General features: G+C 38.7%; 1 protein-coding gene across 1 annotated transcript; it reads right to left on the reverse strand.

Moving 5' to 3' along the window:
- Nucleotides 1-788: 788 nt before the first annotated feature.
- LOC140227269 (uncharacterized) lies at nt 789-16,717 on the reverse strand. The gene is made up of 12 exons (XM_072307693.1): nt 16,027-16,717; nt 13,528-13,563; nt 12,882-13,116; nt 11,248-11,369; nt 10,189-10,548; nt 8,654-8,811; nt 7,455-7,713; nt 5,541-5,654; nt 3,914-4,030; nt 3,062-3,274; nt 2,192-2,355; nt 789-981 (listed from the first exon to the last, which is right to left on the reverse strand). The coding sequence occupies exons 1-12, from the start codon at nt 16,648-16,650 to the stop codon at nt 846-848; spliced, it is 2,538 nt and encodes an 845-aa protein (XP_072163794.1). The 5' UTR covers nt 16,651-16,717; the 3' UTR covers nt 789-845.
- Nucleotides 16,718-21,157: the final 4,440 nt, after the last annotated feature.

Here is a 21,157-nt window from a genome sequence, read left to right on the forward strand (position 1 = left end):
GCACTGTAAATGTTCTTCTCCATTTCATGAAACGCGTATTTCTATCTGAATACATTGTATCAGTAAGCACACGAAGCCATTGACTTTCTCTTCACTTGCACATAGAGATCTTCCATTACAGTCAACCTAGATGAAGTGATTCTGAACAGCCTATCTCTAGTATTGTCTTGTATCATATGGAATTGCATCAAAAACTTCATGTTTTTGTTTTTTGTATAAAATGCAATGGCCGTAGACTCCCTATTTGCAAGTAAAATAGTCATAGCTTTGTCATCAAAAGATTTACATTACGGCAAAGCTTGCAATTTTGTCTCCAATTTTGCTCTGTTGCACTTCTAGCATATTCACTTCTATAAAGGTTCATATGGCTTTGAAAAACAGAATGCTTTCCCCAAAGTGCTCATGTGTTGCAGTCTCAGAATAATATGGTCCACAGGGGGTTTACACCATGGCATGCAAAAAAGTTAAGACTTTGAATGTGAGTCTTTAGCTATAACTTTACTAGTTTTCATTTTGAGGTTGTAATTGTTTGAAAAACAGTTTAAAGGATGACACCACTGTCCAAAGTTTGCAGAGCACAACTCTATACTAGCTCTAAGCTGACAAACTACAATCATCACCAGCACAAAGTACTAGTACATAGCACACAAGCATACACACGCAAACAGATATACTCATGCACATACAAGCATACATGCATACATGCATACATGCATACATGCATACATACAGACAGACAGACACACACATGCTCAGAGACACACACATGTACGTAAACGCATACACATAGACAGACACACACACACACACATGCAGACCAAGGAGGCAAGAGTTTGGCACTGTGCTCATAGTTTGTAGAGGAGTTCCTTGAGGTCGGGGTTGACGTACTGGCCTTGGAGCTTCCAGTCGAGTCCGGTGAAGTCAGCTTCCTCAAGGATCTCCTTCTCCTTCTCCTCCTTCCTCTCACTGGAATCTTCCTTGCTAGAGAAAGAAGAGATAACAAGGAGAACCTATGAAAACAAGGTTCAATTCCACTCTACAAAAAAAAGGGCAGACAAAAAAAAAAAAAAAAAAAGACAATCCATGCTACTTTCTAATTGTTTTGAGCTACCCTTTTAATTGATACGTTAATATATTTTGATACATGTATTGATATATGCACCTGATGAATCAACATGGACATTGATAGAAATTGCAGAGTAATCACACTCATTCAAAATATACCAGAGTTTCTGGTAAAGATGGACATAACAAAGCGTATACTGACGGCTCTTACGGTTAAGATTAAGCAAACACAAATACTAGAAACAGTGAAGAAGAAATGATTGACTGATTCCAAGACACAGCAATCTGAAAACACCTCAAAGAGAAGATACAAGTCACCATCCAAGGTTTTTTTCCTCTTGATATGATCAGTGGGATCAAAGTCACGTTGCAGCAAGTTGCTCTGGTATCAGAAGAACCAGTATATACTTTGCCCTTTAACCTTTATATCAGGTGATTCCCTTTAAAAGTGTATAAACACTCCATTATGATTATATGTGTTTGTGTATGCTGGTGTATTTGTGTGTGCATGTGTGCACATGTGTATAGGATGTGGTGTGTGTAAAAATGCAAGTTCATTTAACTGGTTGGCGCTCCACCATACTCTGCAATTCCATCTCCATCAATACACAATTACTGAATATAAATGCCAAATATTCTGCTAGGTTTTTATTTTCGCAAAGTTAGCAAATCAGGTGCTATTCGCAAATTTGCAGATGCGTGATAATATTAACCCTGATCCCTATATGAATGTGATGTGCACATACATTTCTCTATTCAGTACTACACTTCACGATCGCAAATTTATCCACTCGCAAAGTGTCGATTCGTGAAAATTTAGACTCGCTAAATATTTGGCGTATACAAAAATTGAGAAAACAAGTTGCATCTTGTCAGGGATACACTGTATGTCATGGCAGCAGAGACATGACGTGGCACCTTTCGGAAAAGATATGAAGGCAATTTGGGAGAGTATTAAACATGAAAATCGGTACCATCACTGTAATTGGAATTGTATGTTTTTGTAAATCTTGTTATTTTTTGAGTGTATAGGGACATTATCACTTTGTGTTATGCACTATATAAGCACTGTCAATCATTATCATTATTATCGTTAAAGAAGCTTGGAATATAATGAGAGTCTTACGCAAACTCCTTGTAGTACAGCCTCTCCAGCAGAGCACAGAATGCGGCAAAGAAGCGGGAGGTGTAGACGGAGTGTTGCTCCGCCCCAAGGAACTTCAGGACCAGGTTCACCTTGTCTGCCTGGATGGTGTCCACTAGGGCATCAAGTACAGCTGTCTCCAACTCCTGCAAAGTACCAATGGCAACGGTGTGTGTTCATGTTGATAATGACTGATATGGCACTCACTATAATAAGAGGACCAAAGCCCTTAAATTCCCAGAAAAGTTTTTCACATTTCTGGCAACTCATGGTCTTTGGTCCAGCAAGTGAGTTTCATCTTTTCCATCACTTTTTTTCTCTTTATTTAACACATAGCACAACCATTCAAGAAGATTTCACATACATTGTAGAACACATGCCCTATAACTCAGAAAGTAGAATCTATTAAGAACAAAAAAAAAAAAGAAAAGAAAAAAAGAAGAAGATGAAGGTCACCATCTTACATGAACTGCTACTGGAGAAACCCGACAAATCTTAAGCTCAAAGAAAATGAAGATATAATGTTGGAATACCTAGTATAGCTCAAAGACAGAGGGGCATCAACTTAAATATTTCATGAGTATTATCTACAGAATTTCTTGAACTCTAAATCCTGATGGCCCTTGTATTATCACATTGTCTACATGTCCAAAAGTCTCTGTTTGAACAAATTTGTCTGATTCAGCGTCAGCATTTCACTTCCAAGCTGCAGCTGCAGTCTGTGATACTTTCCAATAGAAACATGATTGCAACAAAACAAAACAAAAAGACACTCTTGAAAACAAACAGTAGGAGAATCATACAGATTCTATGAGACATGTCTCTACACAGGAATTCATTCCTTCTGCTAACCTTTCGGTTAATCTTCCCGTCATTGTCCTTGTCGGCTCTGCTGAAGGCCTTCTTGTAGAGCGCCCTCCTGCGATGGCTGATGATACAGTACTTAGAGAGGTACTCTACGGGAGTCATCTCCGCCAGCTCCCCTACATCCATGGGGAGCTCGAAGCGGGCGGCTCGCCTCGAGAGGGCGATGCGCCCACGTAGCCACTCACTCTGCTTCAGCATCTGTGGTGGAAATGACACGGGGAAAACATCTTGCTTAACCCTTTATCTGCTCTAAAGTGGCAATTTGCACAGAAAACCCAGTAGCACTGTACACATGGTCTAAAGTCCCTGGCACAGAAAAGTTAAGACCCATCCAGGATAATACTTATTGTCTTTAGGTTGTATAGTTGGTTACATATAAACAATCTAACTTATAAAACAAGTTAATACTGGTAAATAATAGTTAATATTGGCTAATACTGGTTAATACTCTGCTCCAGTTAACCAGAGGATAACACCACATGACTTCAGTAATTAATCATTAGTCTTTTATCTATACAATATACATGTACATGTACCCTTAATCAAAAGTGTGTCACTATAAACAGAGATTCACATGTCCCTTTGTGTGTGAAATGTGTTGGTCATCTAGTATTGATTTTTACCTTATTTCTAATAACTTGATTCTTATCATTATCCTCTCAATTAAACAGTGCATCTCGCAACCTGTGAATGGGGTGCCCAACATGACATTGCTGCAAGTGCAATGAGAATGATTAAATGACTTCACATTGCAAGCAATTCCAGACAAAGATAGGCCTTGGACACTGTATTCTCATTCCTCTGGAAGGCAGCTAAGGACGGATTTGGATGACTTACTCGATTTGTTGGTTCCACCAAACTGGCGAGGGATGCGGGCGGAGGTTCGTCATCTTCATCGTCCGACAGGCTGCCACGGCCACGCCTCTTTAGCTTCATCTGGATGTCAAGCAGTTCCTGGCGTGTCAAAGGTCAAAAGAAGAAAGCTATAAATGAGTTGAGCCGTGTGATAAGAGTGCAATATCACCTACAGGGTGTATGCAAATGAAAATGGCATTGAAGGTGAAGATTCAGAACTACAGACAGAAATGGAAACCCAGAGACATCTCTAGTTACTTTTCATCACGCACATACCATATTCCCATCATCTTTATGATTAAAAATGACTTTCATTGGACAGATGTACAAAAGCTGTGAAATACAATAAAGTGAAGTAAGGGTATACTGACTTCCAGGTAAATCGATCTCATTCAATAGCTTACATGTACAGTGTACCTTTACAACAAACCGAGTAAGTTTGTGACCAGCACAATCTTCTCAGTATCTTTTCAAGCACCATGAGTAGTATTTTGTGATTTGATATACAGATGAAATACTTGACAAATAGAGGGAATTCTATCTTCACCTTCTGGAAGTACGCCCCCATAGGCTAAAATCAAAAAGCTGAATCCCTGATATGTATTAGTAGGAAATATGTGGACATGTCTTACTTGATCTTTGGTGATGGATCATTTACTACAATTGAATCACCCCCCCCCCCCCATATCTCGATAATTATCTCACACACTGTAATACAAGTACAAGTGTATCAGTAAAAGGTTTCACTAATCTTTAATTTGATGCCTCTTTCCCTGTGTGAGTATTCTAACAACAGTAAGTGAAATATGCAATCTATCTGCAGGAGACCCTCCTAACACACAGGGTTCTCAGAGTCCTGTGCATTCAATTATTCTAACAGTGAAGTTGGTGCAATGTATAAGTAATTTTATTCTCTGATCATCTCTCCTTTTTCTTTGTAATATTGCATTATGTGCCATTAAACATAGTTTATCATCATCTATAAAATGAACACTATTTTAATAGTGTCAGAGTTATCCTCCACCATTGATGAGAAATGCATAATATTACAAACACTTGAGAAACATATAAGCATATGAATGAGATATTCACAACCACAGTGCTCCACAATGCCAGTGCACTACATGACAGATGAAACATTGGTGACTGGATTCAGTATTTGCTTCATGTACACAGTATTATCCACAATAATCAAAAGGGGAGGGGACTGCTGGTGTTGAACAAACTGTTAATACAATCAATGACCGTGGAAAATGACAATTGATGATGGGTTGGGGTGGTAATTCTAAAAATTTTAGTGAAGATTCCCGGAAGAAGCTCAATACAAACAGGGTCGGGTTTCGCAAACACCAACATCGTACATTTGCAGACACAACAGGTCACACTTTTTAACTTTACGTCCCACGCAAAATATACCCAGCGACCATATGGAAAGTCTTCAAAACTCCATTTATAGGACCAGTAATGTGCATTCCTAGTAGCATATCACAATCAAACTCAATGTTTATGCTTTGAATGTTACACAAAGATGGAGAGTGATCTTGTTAATAACAGATGGATGATGTTAATATCGTGTCAATGTGAAGAGAGAAGGGAACAGAATACGTACTCTCATAGTCTGCGTAGTCATCAGGGTAAGGAACAAAAATAAGATATGCACATCCAAAGAGCAGAGTAAGGCAGTAGGTAGAGAAGATATGAAGCAAAAGACAAACATTAGCATCTAGGAAAAAGTATTCATGCAGTTAATCATGCAGTTCATGCAGTTAACTATAAAACTGAGACTCTCGCTACAGATGGTTATAAAGAGGAACTGAACTAAAATCAGGTTATCATGATCAGGAGCATGCATGCTATCTTTTCACATGTGGCAGTTGGTTGATATATGTTTAAATCTTTCATGAAAGTACAATAAATTGTAATTTTTTCTTTTCAAATAAAGATCAAGTATCAATAGTTTAATCATTTCGCCGACATGTTTTTAACACAAAATAAGATATCTGTGTCAAATAAATCTTGTCATTCATAGCATTGATATCCACATCCACATCTACAATCTGTATGATTGTGACATTGGTTACATAATAAAATGTCGCAAAGTCACAAAAATGACGCACAAAAAGAAGCATTTCATAATTTTCTTTGAAAATTGTGAATTAAACAATTCATCTCTAAACTATATTTCAATGTTGTTGAGCAAAATAACTTGAATGCTGGGAATATAGCTTTGAACTGAAACTTTGTACATGCATACTGTATATACGGCAGTGTCGCTATTTTGAACAAGGAAAGAGACTTTTCACACCTCAAAGACTAAAACCAGTTTAGGATGCTACATGACAATGCATACGGTGTCACGCACTGGCAGAACAGTGCTTCAATACGTATAAAATCATGTAACAAATCAAAGTTTTGCATTAGGCATGCATGTTATTGGAAGGCAACTTGTCAACAGAAAGGCACTATAGACACTACTTGAGAATGGCAAATTCTTGCAGATCTAATATCACTTGCAGAGGGAAATTTCTTCATAGAAAGAATCAAAGTTGACATCGAATTGCAGAGTAAAGAAACAACATCATCATGTAGGATGCATGAATCAACATTTACATATTCAAAAAACTTGTGATTCATTTACATATCATAATACCCACACATACACATGCATACACACAATACAAAACAAAAATCAGAGTGATAAAAGTGAAATATATCATTCATGCCAAGCAAAAGCTCAAAGGTATACCAGATTCCTGATATCATGCTGTATCCTGTATCATGCATTGCAAAACTTCGTGTTGAGAAGAGAAAGAAGTCACATTTTGCACTAAAAATCCAACCAACAATATGCACCCAAAAAAAATCATACCTCTTCGTTTTCATCCTATAAATTGAGGAAAAAGATATGTCAGAGAACAGCCCTGCATTTTATGCAACATTTCTGAGACAGCCAATAGATTTTCTTGACAAAATGTTTTAATATGTGCTATAAAATGCAGATTCCCGTCATTTTGAGGGGTTGTTTTTACTGTTTCCTACATCATTTCAAATAGACTGAAAGATATTTGCTTCTATAGTTTCATGCAGGTAATGCAAGGATTTTGACAATTTCAGACAGCATCAAAGTCTTCAATACATACAGGGAGTGAGAGTCACATTTGTAGCAACCATATAGTAGCTGAGCACAAAAGGTAAGCAGATGCAGAAGTAAGGGTTGCTCCATGCCGCAGTAATCAGCAGCCAAACAAGCAGTGCTGTTTGCAGTAAATGTGCATATGATCACACTAGCAAAGAACAATTTGTGTCGTGATGCAGTGACTAGTTCAAAAGATTTCAAGAAAACACAATGTGGACTCTTGGTGGGCTGTGATGCGCAACAAAATGTAAAGTTAAATGCCTTTCAAATCAAACATTTTGAAAACTGTAGTAAAACTATTTCTAATACTAAACTCAGAAGCAGCATAGAGCACTAGTCACTTTCTGAATACTTACATGTCAAGAGTTTGAAACAACGCTACTAGACTTTTGCCTGCATGCATGTCTGCATATATGTGATGCACATAATTGGTTGAAACATCAAAAGAACTGAAATCTTTCTCTGAAGACTAAACTTTTTATCTTGCTGAGGAATTAGGATACTAAAAGCGAAACATCGCAGAGAAAAAGAAATTTCCCCTACCTGTGGATCCATGCTAAAGACGTCAACTTTGACCTTCGGCGGGGGGCCAAGTTTTTTCTTCTCCTCCACTGGGGGCTCCTCCTTCTCCTCTTCCTTTGGAGGTCTATTAAAGTGAGGGGTAAAAAGCAATATATTATCAATCATATTAGAAATCAGAGTTCACTATATTGTTCCCACATGCACTGTATGGACATGCGCATCATGCCACTTCATGGAAATTTGGTGCGTGTTTTTTTTTTTTTTTTTAAATATACAAGAAATGCATGCATGGCCCTTTATCAGGCTGACATGGATAATGACAATTTGTCTTTGTAACTGTCAACTAGTAACTGTCCCTGTATCAGAAGAACAAAATTAAAAGTGATGGTTAGTTTCTCCAATGATGGCTGTAGCAGATGGTGTCAAAACAAGATGGATGAGTCAAAGACAGTTAATGGCTGTACAGACAACTCTAAAAAGAGTGTAATTTGTTACAAAGTTATCACGTCACTGAGTAATACCATGATCTATTATGAGCAGATTGAAGCAATTATTAAATATAAGCATCAGAAAGCGTCATAGGAGACGATGCTACAGAGAAGGCGGCTTAAGAGGTAGTCACACATTTTTAATTCCAAAGCTACTATCACAATAAATGTGTCAGAGAAAAGACTACAAGAACCCTATGATTCAACTGATACATCTACATCTCTGACATGTGTTTGTCATGGATCACTTGCTTAACCCACTGACGATGGGCTGATTTTGCTACAACATGCATTTCCCATAGACACTTGCCCGAGTATACTTGGGACTCGTCCTCAACGGGTTAACATGTAACACTTACACACATCAGCAAAATTTGGGATGCAATCTACAAAACTAAACAAAACACAACCAAAACATTTGCAATACTTACAAAAACAACTCATTGTTGGTTTATTCTTTTTGCCTGTTTTGCTGGTTTTGTTTTGTTTTGTTTTGTTTTGTTTTATTTATTCTTCTTTTTTTTGCTTTGCTTTGCTTTGCTTAGCTTTGTTTTGTTTTTTGGTTTGCTCTCTTACTGTGGTTCAGGTTCATCCTTTGGCTCTTCTTGTGGCTGAGGTTCTGGTTCTGGGACAGGTTCTGGCTTTAGGGGTGGGGCTACCACTACCTCTGGCTGAGAGGGCGTCTTCTTTAAAGCAGGCTTTGGTGGGGTTGGTTTCAGTGGTTCCTCTGGGGGCTTTTGAGCGACATTGTTAGAAGGGAAAGAACAAAATAACATGTTAGTTCAGAAACTCAGTACAATCACTTATCACTCATTACTACCCCAGTACTTCTTACTGTTATGTTTTTGTTTTGTTTTATTCTTAAATGCAGAGCATGGCATGCATCTAAATCTGAATCAGAATTTTAATCATCATCAATGTACCATTTGTAAATCTAATGAGATTTGATACTTCTAGGCTTTAATTCACTTGTGATTGATTTATTGGAGAGTGTGGTGGAGAGTGTGTTTGATAATCTTGTCTAATCTAAATATTGAGATTACATGGATCTTGACAAACACATTACCTAAGTTGTGGATTTCATTAAATGCCACTCACAGGCTACATCTTATATTCAAACAATGGACATGAAATTTCACCACTGACACATACAATTAAGACCTAAAATGTAACTTTGTACAAATTGGTGCTGCCATATCAAAGCAGCAGAAAATCTGCAAATAAAAAGAGCACCTCAGCAAGTCGTGAGAACATTTCAGAGGTGTACACCACTGCACAATAGTAAATTCATACAATGACTTTCTCAAGGTGAAATGTCCCTGGTTAAATACCTCCTCATAATAATCACCCTTCATCCAAGACGATCAATCAGGGGGGGTCAACATCTCCCATGTTTCACGGAACACACATATGTTTCGCAGTGACATACAAGAGTGGACATATGTCTATCTAAAGGGCTACATGGACCAATAAGTTCTCTGCCCCCAATGGGGCACAGTGACGTAAGAGACATTACCCTTCAGCAAGGTCAATTCAATCAATACAATTAAGTAGGAATATGGCAAACAAGTCTGCTTTAGGCAGGAGAGGCTCAAGAAGAGAGAAAAATCAATGAAATCAATTAGAGAACTTCCATTAACTTCAAGGAAAAACATATGGGATTACATGCTGCTAATAAAATGGCATACTAAAAGTAACACATTTGCAACAAAGTCTGCTTGAAATGTCATATCATGAAAATCCATGCTATATCACCAAAGAGCATTTATTCATCATTGAATCACCTCCATATACAGTATATTTGTAAAAAAAAAATAAATAAATAAAATAAAAAAAAAATGCATCTACACTTTCCAATGGAAAAGGCACTGTGCTCATTGTACAACATTTCATTAAAAAGAACTTTACAATAACAAACATATCTGAATCTTTGTGATGAATGGTCATCGTTCACATATTATAAATCACTCCTCAATGACTGAAAATGATGAATTTCAGGGTCTAAACAATTGTTATTCCTGGTTTGTGCAATCTCAAGTAATACATGACATAAATGTCACATATGAAGTAAAGGTCTTCTGGTTGTCAGTAAGGGAACTTCCAGCACTCACCTTTTTCTCAGTTTCAATTGGTTTCTTCTCCTTCTTTTCTGGAACCTTTGGTTCCTCCTTCGGCGGTTCCTGGATCCGGACCTCCTTCTTGACCTTCGGCAGGGGTGGGATGGGTACTTTGGGTTTGTGTGCACACTCCTTTGGATGGCTGGGAGGCTGGGGAGGGGGAGGGGTCTCGGGCTTGGGTGGTGGTAAGGGGGACTTCCGGGGAGGCGGGGATGCGGGCGGGCTGGGACGGGGGCTGGGGGACTTGGGAGGGACAGGGGACTTTGGTGGGAGGGGAGATGGTGGTTTCTGTGGAATCACTGGTGGAACTGGCTCTTCTACAGAGTTGCGTCTGGATTCTATGGGAGTTGGGGTCTGCAAAAGCACACAAAACATATCATTGCTGAGCTAATTGGCCAGAAAAAGAAATGCAATTAAATGGGAAAATTATATCATTTCTACATTTAGGAAAGTCATCTTTTATTGCAAGCCTTTCAATCCAAGTTTCATCCGAGGACAGTAACTGGCATCATAATGCGTGTTGATTCCTAACTAAAAATGTATCCTGGTTGTGCAAGTGGAAGGAAAACATTCAATATATTTGGTTACATATCCATCAATGCTTATTTGCAACTCTATGGAGGCTTCAAAAAGAGTCTTTCATTCATAAGGTCAGGTATAAGTTTGCATAGTGCTTGTGATGTAAATTATACAGTAAGCAAGAAGTCTGTCAGATATTAAAAGTCGGTAAATCAGTTTTGACATATTTGCACATTCTGATGACTTAATTCCTTTGAAACTTCCTAAATAAGAGCTACATCAGATAGCTCGTGCACTTTAAAGTGGTGCCACAAATGCTAGGGTTAATGATAACCATGACAATGATAACTCTCTCTCCTTGACATGAAATTGAAATTGAGCACTAGTTCAGAAAATTAAACACAAATGTCGAGTCATTCTGTAGAAAAGCCAAGTTTAAATTTGATAAGTTCACTTAAAAAATAAATTTCAACCTGTAACGTATGTATGATTCTGTCATCATCCTCTACCAAAACCACTTTTTTTGAGACTCACAGGAGCGATTGATGTCGGACTCCAGGCCTCTCTCGTTTCTGCCGGTGGCTCCGGGGTGGGTGTCATCTTCACCACTGGAGACGGGGTGGGGATCGGTGTTGGCTCCACAGGCTCAGCTTCATCTGAGATGGGGACAAGGAGGGAATAACAGAAACTCTGTGCTTACATTGTATACATGTAGTATGTATATGGAGGCAACACAAAACTAATTGTCTCTAAAGGGATCTAACACCCAGAAAATAACATATGCTCAAGTGCTTGGGCACTATCAGTCAAATATAACTTTACCACCCGTGAGAGGATTTGCTCATTATAAAAAAAAATATCAATCTCAGTATCACAATGAAAAATCACACACATTTTCATTCAACGTCAATAGCAAAAACAGTTTACCATCACTTGAATATCCACCGTTTTTCAGAAGATTTTTAGAATCATGATCTGTCTTCAAATACAATGTGTACACTACATCAATCTGCTTCAAATCAGTCATAAACTAGCATGCATTGTAAATGCGGCTATTGGAATATCACTGAGCATGAAATTTTAAGTTCAGTTAAAAGGTCCCAATCTGAATTCTTCTGCCCTGACAATTTGTTTTAGTAAAAGAAGTTCTAAATGCCAGTTTCCAATCGGTTCACATTTCAATCGCATTGTACATGTAGCTCAATGTTTTATTTGAAATATGTCTGTGTGTGCATTAGAAAGCAAAGCCTTAATCTACTGACATTTTTAAATCTATGGGCATTAGTAAAGAGTTTGTAAATATGCCTGCTACCTTTGGCTTTATTTCTACTGCTGGAATTCATTTTGTCTTTATCACTTGTTGCTGTGTCAGACAAGTCTTGTGGTTACTAAGAAAAACCATTGTGAAGGATCCTTGAATAAAGTGCAAATACCAGAAGATGCATCTTTCCATCAATTGGGTTTTTTTGTTCTGTTTTGAGCTTTTTTTAATGAATGAAACCCACTGCACAACGGTTCGTTAATGGTTGCCATAGTAAATGCAATGACAGAGGCTGGATAAAAGTGGCTCAGGTCTTTTGAAGTGCTCAAGATCACAACGACAATTACCTCAAATACTATCCAAATACGATGCTTGAGATACACTATCCCTCTGGGAACAATGCAAACAAATCCATTGTGAGAACACATGTAACGTTTAAGCTTTATTCTTTTTCCCTCTCACAAAGATTGGCGTGCTATATCTTCAAATTTCTCCTAATCAAATATAATGCTTGACAAGTCATGATGACATGGAAATCAATATTTGACAGGGCAAAGATCAACATCTCCCCAACCACTATCTGTTTGCTTGGAATGCACTCAGAGTTGATAAACATGACTCGTTGCGCAAGAAATACAATTCTAACCAATGGTTACAGCATGGCCCATTCTCAATGTAAAAGATCAAAACACTAAAAATCATGAAGCTATATCTTTGACAAGGTACAAGAAAATTTATGAAAATTCATAGGTTGCAAAAAGCAATCATTACTATGAAGAAAAATATAAAATAGAGTGTGACATGATTTCATAAAGGCTCTTGATTTCTGTTGTGATTGTAGCGTCATAGACAGGCAGCAGGATGTTGGTGATCCATGCTGGACCTCTGGAAAGCTAGCGTATCTTACCATCTTCACCAAAGTCCAGTTCATCCTCCACTGGGTTGTCATCCACCTCCACTTCCTCCTCCTCCTCCTCTTCCCCTGCACCAGCATCTTCAAACTTGACCACAGGGGGAGGGGCGGGGTCCTCCTGAAAGGCCCGTCTCCGGCGGGGGATGGGCGGAGATGAGGTGCACTCTCTGGCATGAAGCGGCAGCTGGGACACAAAGTTGGTGTAGTAGGCGATGTGGCCTCTCCGTATCTGCAGTAGATATTGGCACAAGAAGTGGATTCAGTGGCGTACATTCTCAAAATATGCCATTGCAGATATTCAGTATTTCTCAATCTACCTTGATATGACCTACATGTAGACATCTGCAGCATAAAAAGTGTTAATTTGAGCTCAAGATATACAGTATAGAGTGTTGTCATACTGTAGTATTCCATATGAAGCGATACAAGAGATTTCAAGGCTTGTCAGGTTCCTAAAATTTTGATCAGAAGCAGTACTCTGCATAGTGCATGAACGTGTCAGATGAGTAGTCAAGAGTTAAATACATAATGTACATACATTGCATTCATATGTCATATGAAGACTGGCTGACTCTTTCTCTATAAAAGAAATAACTTCTTTCATGTATTCAATGTCTGTTAAACAATACACAAAACTTACATTGCTGTGCCTTGGCAGTTGGGACAATTCTCGTCTCTGAAACGGAGCAAGAAGGGAGTAAATCAAGTTAGCACAAATGATAGATTCATGCACTTCCTGACATACAGTAAAATATCAGGTACACTCTGATGTTCAAAAAACCACTGTTGATTACTTTTGCATTAACAAATGTTGATAGATCAATTTCATCTTGAAAATTAGTCTAAAAGTTGATTAAGCTGGTTACTCTGATTAACTGAAAGTTTGTCAACAGTTATGCAGAGTTTTGTTTCATCATCATCACCATCATCAAAAACTCAATGCATCCCATATGAATTATGGTTATACACAAGGGAAAGCAGATGAAGCAGATTATTACACTCAACACAGGTTGAGTTTGGGTAGGAAACAATAATTAGATGAATTAGACCGCAATATAAGACTTGCTCATCATTGTTACACCAATAAAGAAGTCTCAATAGGGGAATAATCTATCACACTCACAATACATCAGCTAAACATTTCATCCTTTACTTGTGTCATTCCACACATTTGGAGTCCACAGAGCCTGGATTTTAAAAACCTTCATTAGTCCTCTAACAATCACAATTCAAAGCAGCACTGAAAACTTTTACAATGTGACAGTAAAGATGAAGCTGATTACAAACAGTTGCAAATTGCTTAAAAAGGAATTCCAGCCCCCCCCCCCCCCTAAACACACACACACACACGCGGAGAAAAAAAAAACACACACACAATGATTGAGCACTTACTTTGAGACCCTTTCGAAACATCTTCCAAATGTGTTGAAAATAAAGGTCAAATAGCGAGATGCTTTATGGCAAATCAATCACTAACAATGTGGACTTCCAAAATGTCTTCAAGGTCCAACACTGTGCACTCCATACGCTTTCTGAATTACATATCCTACTAGGCCTTCTTTCACCTGTCCGATAACGCAAGCTTCTATCGAGTAACTGACCACCTAGGTCTAGTCCTCTTTTCTGCTATGCCTGGTGATCCATTAAAGTTAGGGCACTCCCTTCGCATCATTCACAAGATCAAACACAAAATCTCTTCCTTGCAACTTGATACATGTGTACAGAAGGTTTTGACATCAACTGAAGCATATGGGCATGAAGACTGCATTGTAATTCATGCCTGGTGCATATCAAGTGTGGGAAACCACTACCACTCTTTTGTTTCCCATGACATCTTAACTACCACAGGTTAAACAACCTTTTTTTTTTTTTTCTTAGCCACTATTGGGTGCAGCGTCTACAGTGTAGATTCACTATTAAATGAAACACAAAATGACAGGTGGTTAATGGAGCCACAAGTGAACACGCCCTTTATGTGTGATGTGCCTGTTTTTGTCTAATCGCCAAATACTCTCAGATACAGGTATGTGGGAAATTGTGAGCTGGCACTGTTTGGGAAATTAAGACCTTAGTTCTTGTCACACCTGTGTGGATTGGTAGCAACGACAGAGCACAATGTATGCTTTGTACGTCCTTGGCACTGAACAAAGAGAGCTAGTTGAATTGACACAAAAGACAAGTATTCTCTTTTTCCTTTCCTTCTTCTCCTTATATGCTCATGCTCATTAGACAGATTAAAAAACGAAAACAAAAGAGAGAAGGAATTGAATGAGTACACACTATAGGTAGTGTTTCTTTCAGGTGAAGCATTTGTAACATTGAATCTCTCTAAAAAGAAAAAAAAAAATATCAGTTCTTTTCATCTTGTGCCTTCATTTGAACAATTTTCGTATTTTGAAAAACTTGTTTTTGAGCAAAAAAGCAGGGAAAATGGGGGGATGGGGGCAAAGGAGCAGCCACGATAAGAGTGAAATGAGGAAAAGAATGCCAGGACATGCATCATTCTAATATCATGCAATCATCTAATTTCCTAATGGCATAAACATGTAGCCAGATGGATGTAACAGGGTAATGTGATCATGACATCACTGCATAAAACTTTAAGGTGTGTGACAATAGTTATGTGGTAAAGGTTATTCCTCTATATGATGGTAATGTATGCTGTTCCAATAGCACTATAAAAATGAGTGTGTAAACTTCCTGTTCTTTTATATTGTAAATGTCGACTACTCCTGTCTTTGAGAAAATATAAAATTATGAAGCTCTGCATTATATTCTGACACGCAGAAATAGCATTTATCATGTTATCTTCATTAAAACCGACAGAAACAAATAATGAGTTGCAATGTACAAGGAATGTCCCGCTACTTGGCATACATACTTAGGAAAGTTGACGGGTGAAATTATACACTGTAAATGAAATGGTGACAATGCAAACTATCTGGGCCCCATTCAGTGCATGCATCAACTGCTGCAATGTATAAGCACTACAAACTCTGATTGTAATCAATTAAATGGCAGCAGCTGGGCACAACTGATCTGCTAAAACTATCATGACTCTTTCATTGGACATTGAAATGACTGCAATGTCTCTGTGAAATGGGACCTGATGTTTGCATAAGAACTGAATGTGCCATACCGTGGTTGGGGCCGTCTTGGGTCTAGTCCAGTTGCTCTTGCGATCGTGGTGCGATGGGAGATGAGCCGCCAGCAGCCCCGTTGAGGATGTTGGTCGGTGTGAGCTGCTGGATGCTGGTCGACATTCCACTGGACAGAAGGGGCAGGAGTGCTGGACCTCCTCTCCAGTATCTTCCGTGTAACGTCTGATGACCTGCTCCTGATGGTGCAGCCTCTCCACCTGCGTCACGCTCTTGTTCTGGGCCGACGATGGCCGGTGTTTCAGCAGCACCGCCGTGGCACTCTTGGGGCGTCGGTTCATTAAGGCCGAGAGGCGCGCAGTGTCCTCCGGGGAGTAGTTGTAGCACCCGACTCTCTCATTGCGATGACTGCTCGTGGCACGAGCGCTGCGCGGCCTGGAGAACCTATGCTTGACCGCACTGCTGTGCACTCGCAAGTGGGTAGCACTCTTCACTCTACGTCCCTGTCGGCTTGCTGGCGTGGAGGGGCGCAGCTCGAGGTCACGGCTACCTGTCTCCACGTACCTGTGCTGGGCGGAATCCATGGCCGAGTGTGGCCGGAAGAAATCCTCCCGCTTGAGATTGCGGTATCCGGAAGCAAGCCATGGTAAACTAGGATCCAACATGGTGCTTGCACAGGCAGAAAATCAGCAAATATTTTTGCTCGAGTTCACAGCTGTATCACTTTAGTTATCCATGGATTGGTCAGCTCTGTGTGTTATTTGGTTTCTTTCTGCACATGAACAAAGAAAGCATGTTATCAGTTTGAATATCAATCTCATCTCGTTGACTGATTGCTAAAGGTCAAATATTTGATACACTTCTCTCTTTTCATTTTTAACGTTCAAAATGTGCTCTCTTTGATAAGGAATTTGGGAAATATACCCTCCCCCACAATTAACTCAAAAAGTGTGTGGTAGAACTTTTCATGTAGTGAATTGAATAGTGCCCATGAATTCTATCATATCACAAAAACACATGTATGTGAATCTGCCAAACACTGAGCATTTCATACATTTCGGTCTCTCTTTCCTTTTTTCCCCTTACTTTTCTTCCTTTAAACTTGCATGACCACACAAAAGAAGGACAGCTGCCTGGCAAGTACTTACCAGTGGTGGTAGAAGTCTGTTGTAATTACAATAGGCTGCTTTCTCAAATTGCTACATGTAAACTTCTTAAATTTTTCTTTTAATTATTTACATTGATGTACAGCAATTTGTCAATCCCAATTTGTCAATCAGTTGCAATTCTGACATATTTTCAGAGCATCAAGAAGATTTCCCCTCAAGTCATCCCTGCCATGTACACTGTACAAGACAATACTATCATACAAGTGATTATCCCTGTTTGCCATAGGGTGCCTATTGGCAGCAGAGGCAGTCTCATTCATTGATGAAAATGCTCAATCAGATGTGAGAGTACCCCTTCCCATAACAGATGCGAGTAACTCCCACTTTTGTTCTTTAACCACATTACTGGGACAAAGCACACGCGATGCACTTTACAAATCATGTGGCTGCTTCATCGATGAATAAAACTGCCTGCTTTCACAAATAGGCACCCTTGAACAGAGAAAGTTTCTCTATCTCTAGTACCGATATTTGTTTCTGCGACTCATAGAGGTTCTACTAGACCCTGCCCTGATAGTATAGTAAGTCTACTATTCATCGACCACCTATTTTTAGATCGACCACCCTCGCGCAATGGCTTTCTCGCATATAAAATCAAAAATACGCGTGGGATGGGACGCAATATGCCAGAACATTCGGCCGGAACATTCGAACATGAATACATATCAAGAAAAATTAGGGGGATGTACAACAGGTAAATAACCTGAGGAAACAGGAGGAAAAAGAATTGAAGAAAAGCTTCAATAGTGATACAAGTAATTATTGTTAACACATACACTGTATTTGCCCATTCACTGGATTTACGTGCTTTTCAATGGGAAAACGGGCGGTCGATTAAAATGATGAGCTTGAGCCGGTGTACAGTGAAAATGTCACTTGTGTTTGTTGCCAAGAACTCCACGCGTAAGGTACGAGTCAACAATCTGAGCCCAGGATATGAATCTGCGGTATTTTCTGCCTCGAGTGGAATGAAATTAAGGTTAACGTGAGGGATATTTTCTTAGATACAAGGTATACATTCATTCAAAAAATGGTCGATGAGTGGTAGACTCTAAGGCCCGAATTCACGAAGGTGGTACAGATGAAACCATGGTTTAAACCATGGACAAAAACCATGGAGCGCCAAGTGTCGCATGGAATATTTCGTTACGAAATTGGTCATTTTGTCGACAAAATGACCATTCCGTTAACAAAATTATCATTTCGTGGACGAACTGTTCATTTAGTTATAAAATGTTGTCATTTCGTTACAAAATAATCATTTCATCGATGAAATGTTTTCAATCATTCTAATCTTCTGGTCACTCTGGTTAGATTCTAAGACAGTCTGCCTCCTTCAACATTTACTTAATTTAATAATTGGCTATTCACACAAAGAGTACACTGATGAACGCCCCAAACGGCTAACATACCGTAGGGCGTAGGCGTTAGGATCCAAGGATGTTTTACATTAGGGCCGCAGCCGATAGCGGCTTTACTTAAACATTGACCGCTGCTGCATCGGCTTATTCACTCAATGGTCAACCTTGGGCACGGGGCTCGATCGACCGCACCTCCTCGACTGGCGTGAATCACATCGCCGCTGTGAAAAGAGGGAACCGGCTCGAGATAAATTAGACTAAAACCATTGAATAGATTTAAATATATATTGCTCTCGGGACTCACCACATTTAGTTGTATGATGGCATATCATTTTCAGTTGAGAACATGTCCACTGTTGTTTGTATTTCCAGAATTTGAGTGCTTAATTTGTGTTATCTGGATCACGTTTCACTAGTAGGCACAGCTGAGCAGACCGTGTTGTGTGTGCGCTCCTAATTTCCCATTCGATTGTGTACCGCTGATGTTCGCTCAACCAAGGACACAGTTTAGAAGGTGAATCTGTGGACCCACACCGTTGACACAAAGAGGTTGTTTACTCCGTGATGGGTATTGTTAATGCGTTGCTACGAGGCGGCGACGATAGACAGCATGTGGAAGTTACGATTTTGTTCCGACGACCTCTGCGTCTGGAGCGGGCTGCGATCTGCTAGTATACTACCAAAATTCGCGGAGTCGGTCCAGATTTTAGACCAATAGATAAGTAGAGTGGATAAACGGAACAGAGAAAGAGAGAAAAAAAAAAAGATTGGGAAGGGTAAAGAGGTGATAAAAAAGGAAGAGAGGAGTTCATAAGCCCCGGAAAAAAAAGAGAAAAGGAAGAATAAAATGATGAAAGGAAAAGACCATCAAGAAGGACAATTAAAGAGAACTTGAGGAAAGAACAAATTGAAAGAAGAAGAAGAAGAAGAAGAAGAAGAAGAAGAAGAAGAAGGAGAAGGAGAAGAAGAAGAAGAAGAAGAAGAAGAAGAAGAAGAAGAAGAAGAAGAAGAAGAGGAAAAAAAAGATTACCGGTACGCGATGTCGATGATTTCAACCTCAAACCTCAAACATCATTCTGTAATGATACATAATGCATGCCATACGCGCAGTTCAACCAAAGAGATGGTTTACCCCTGGTGGGGCCTTGCCTTGGTTCAACCTCAGTCGATCCTAATGATATAATGTATATGGTACCGGTATACACACCATACTCAATTTATAATAGGAAAGTCTAATCGAAGATTCTGGAAAAAAAAAATAAACTCATTCAAGCAATTTTATTAGTGAAAGTGTAATCTAACCTTATTCTGTTAGATGTCCTTGTGCCTTGTCTTTAAAATTTTCAGTAGTGCATAAAATCATAATTAAAAGATTCTACCAGCTTGTCCGAAGTAATTCGTTTCTTTCATTTCATTAAATGACAGCTAGCCTTTTTGCTTCAGCAAAAACTGTTGTGTTAATTCTGGAATCTTCGATCAGGTTAAAATTAGCAATATTTACGACGATCCTATAAGTCAACATAAAAGAAAATACACAATAAATGTTCTGTAAATCATGCTAGTTTCATTTCAAAAACATCGCCAAGGGGTAAGTGTGTAATTTCGCTCCCACGATATTCAAGTACTGATCTCCTTAGAAATCAGTAGGCTGCCCTCTGTTGATATTATTTTTACAGCGCATTCTCAGACTCGTCAAACCACTGAGTTCTCAGGAGTGATCAGTGCATTACACTGATAATCTCTTTGATTATAGAGATCAGTGACTTGTCAGCGCCAATATGGTTGAGAAATTACGCAGCACCACTCCAGTAAGAAGACTTCCATATGTATACTTTTAAAAAGCAAGCAGACAAGCAAGCAAGCTGAAATGTGAAAAGTACATCAGATAAAAAAACAAAAACAATATTAGATACCCTATACAGAAGAGAGATAGATAAAGATATAGATAGATAGATAAATTGATAGAGATGGATAGATGGATAGATAGATGGATAGATAGGTAGATATAGATAGATAGATAGGTATAGGTATATAGATAAACATATAATAAATAAATAATGACAACAAGGACCAAAATAATACGGTAAGTTCAAGTTCAATTTTATTTTTCTTCATCTCAACATACATAATCAATACGCACAATGTAGACGAAAGTAAAAAAAAATGTCACCGTATTAATTAATGAAAAGGGGTACATTATAGTTTGGAAGGGGATCACAGTTGTGGGTAAAAGTCCCAGTTATACAATATACAATGTACACAAGCAAAAGGCGTGGCCACCAAACACAGTTCATGTTGTTTGAAGAATTAGCTAAATTAAAGGTCCAGTTTACCTTTGGGAGCAGTGATTTCAAAAATGTTCAAGATATCACATTTGATGCATATGTGTAGGTCTGTTGTATCATAAAACATCCTACCATATTTAATATTTGCAATAAAACCTAAAATATAAGGAGATATCAGGGTTTTTCTCAGTAAACCGTAACTGTATACGGTTTAGTCTGGAAACATTTTTATTATAACTATTGTTCACATTTTGTGTATTTAACAACACCTAACATCGATTATACGGATTCAAATTTTGACAGTGGTTGTTTCTATCCCTAACTCACATTTTAGAACTATTTTAAAGCACTAATGCT

Source organism: Diadema setosum, chromosome 4, assembly GCF_964275005.1.
Source record: "Diadema setosum chromosome 4, eeDiaSeto1, whole genome shotgun sequence".
NCBI lineage: Eukaryota > Metazoa > Echinodermata > Echinoidea > Diadematoida > Diadematidae > Diadema > Diadema setosum.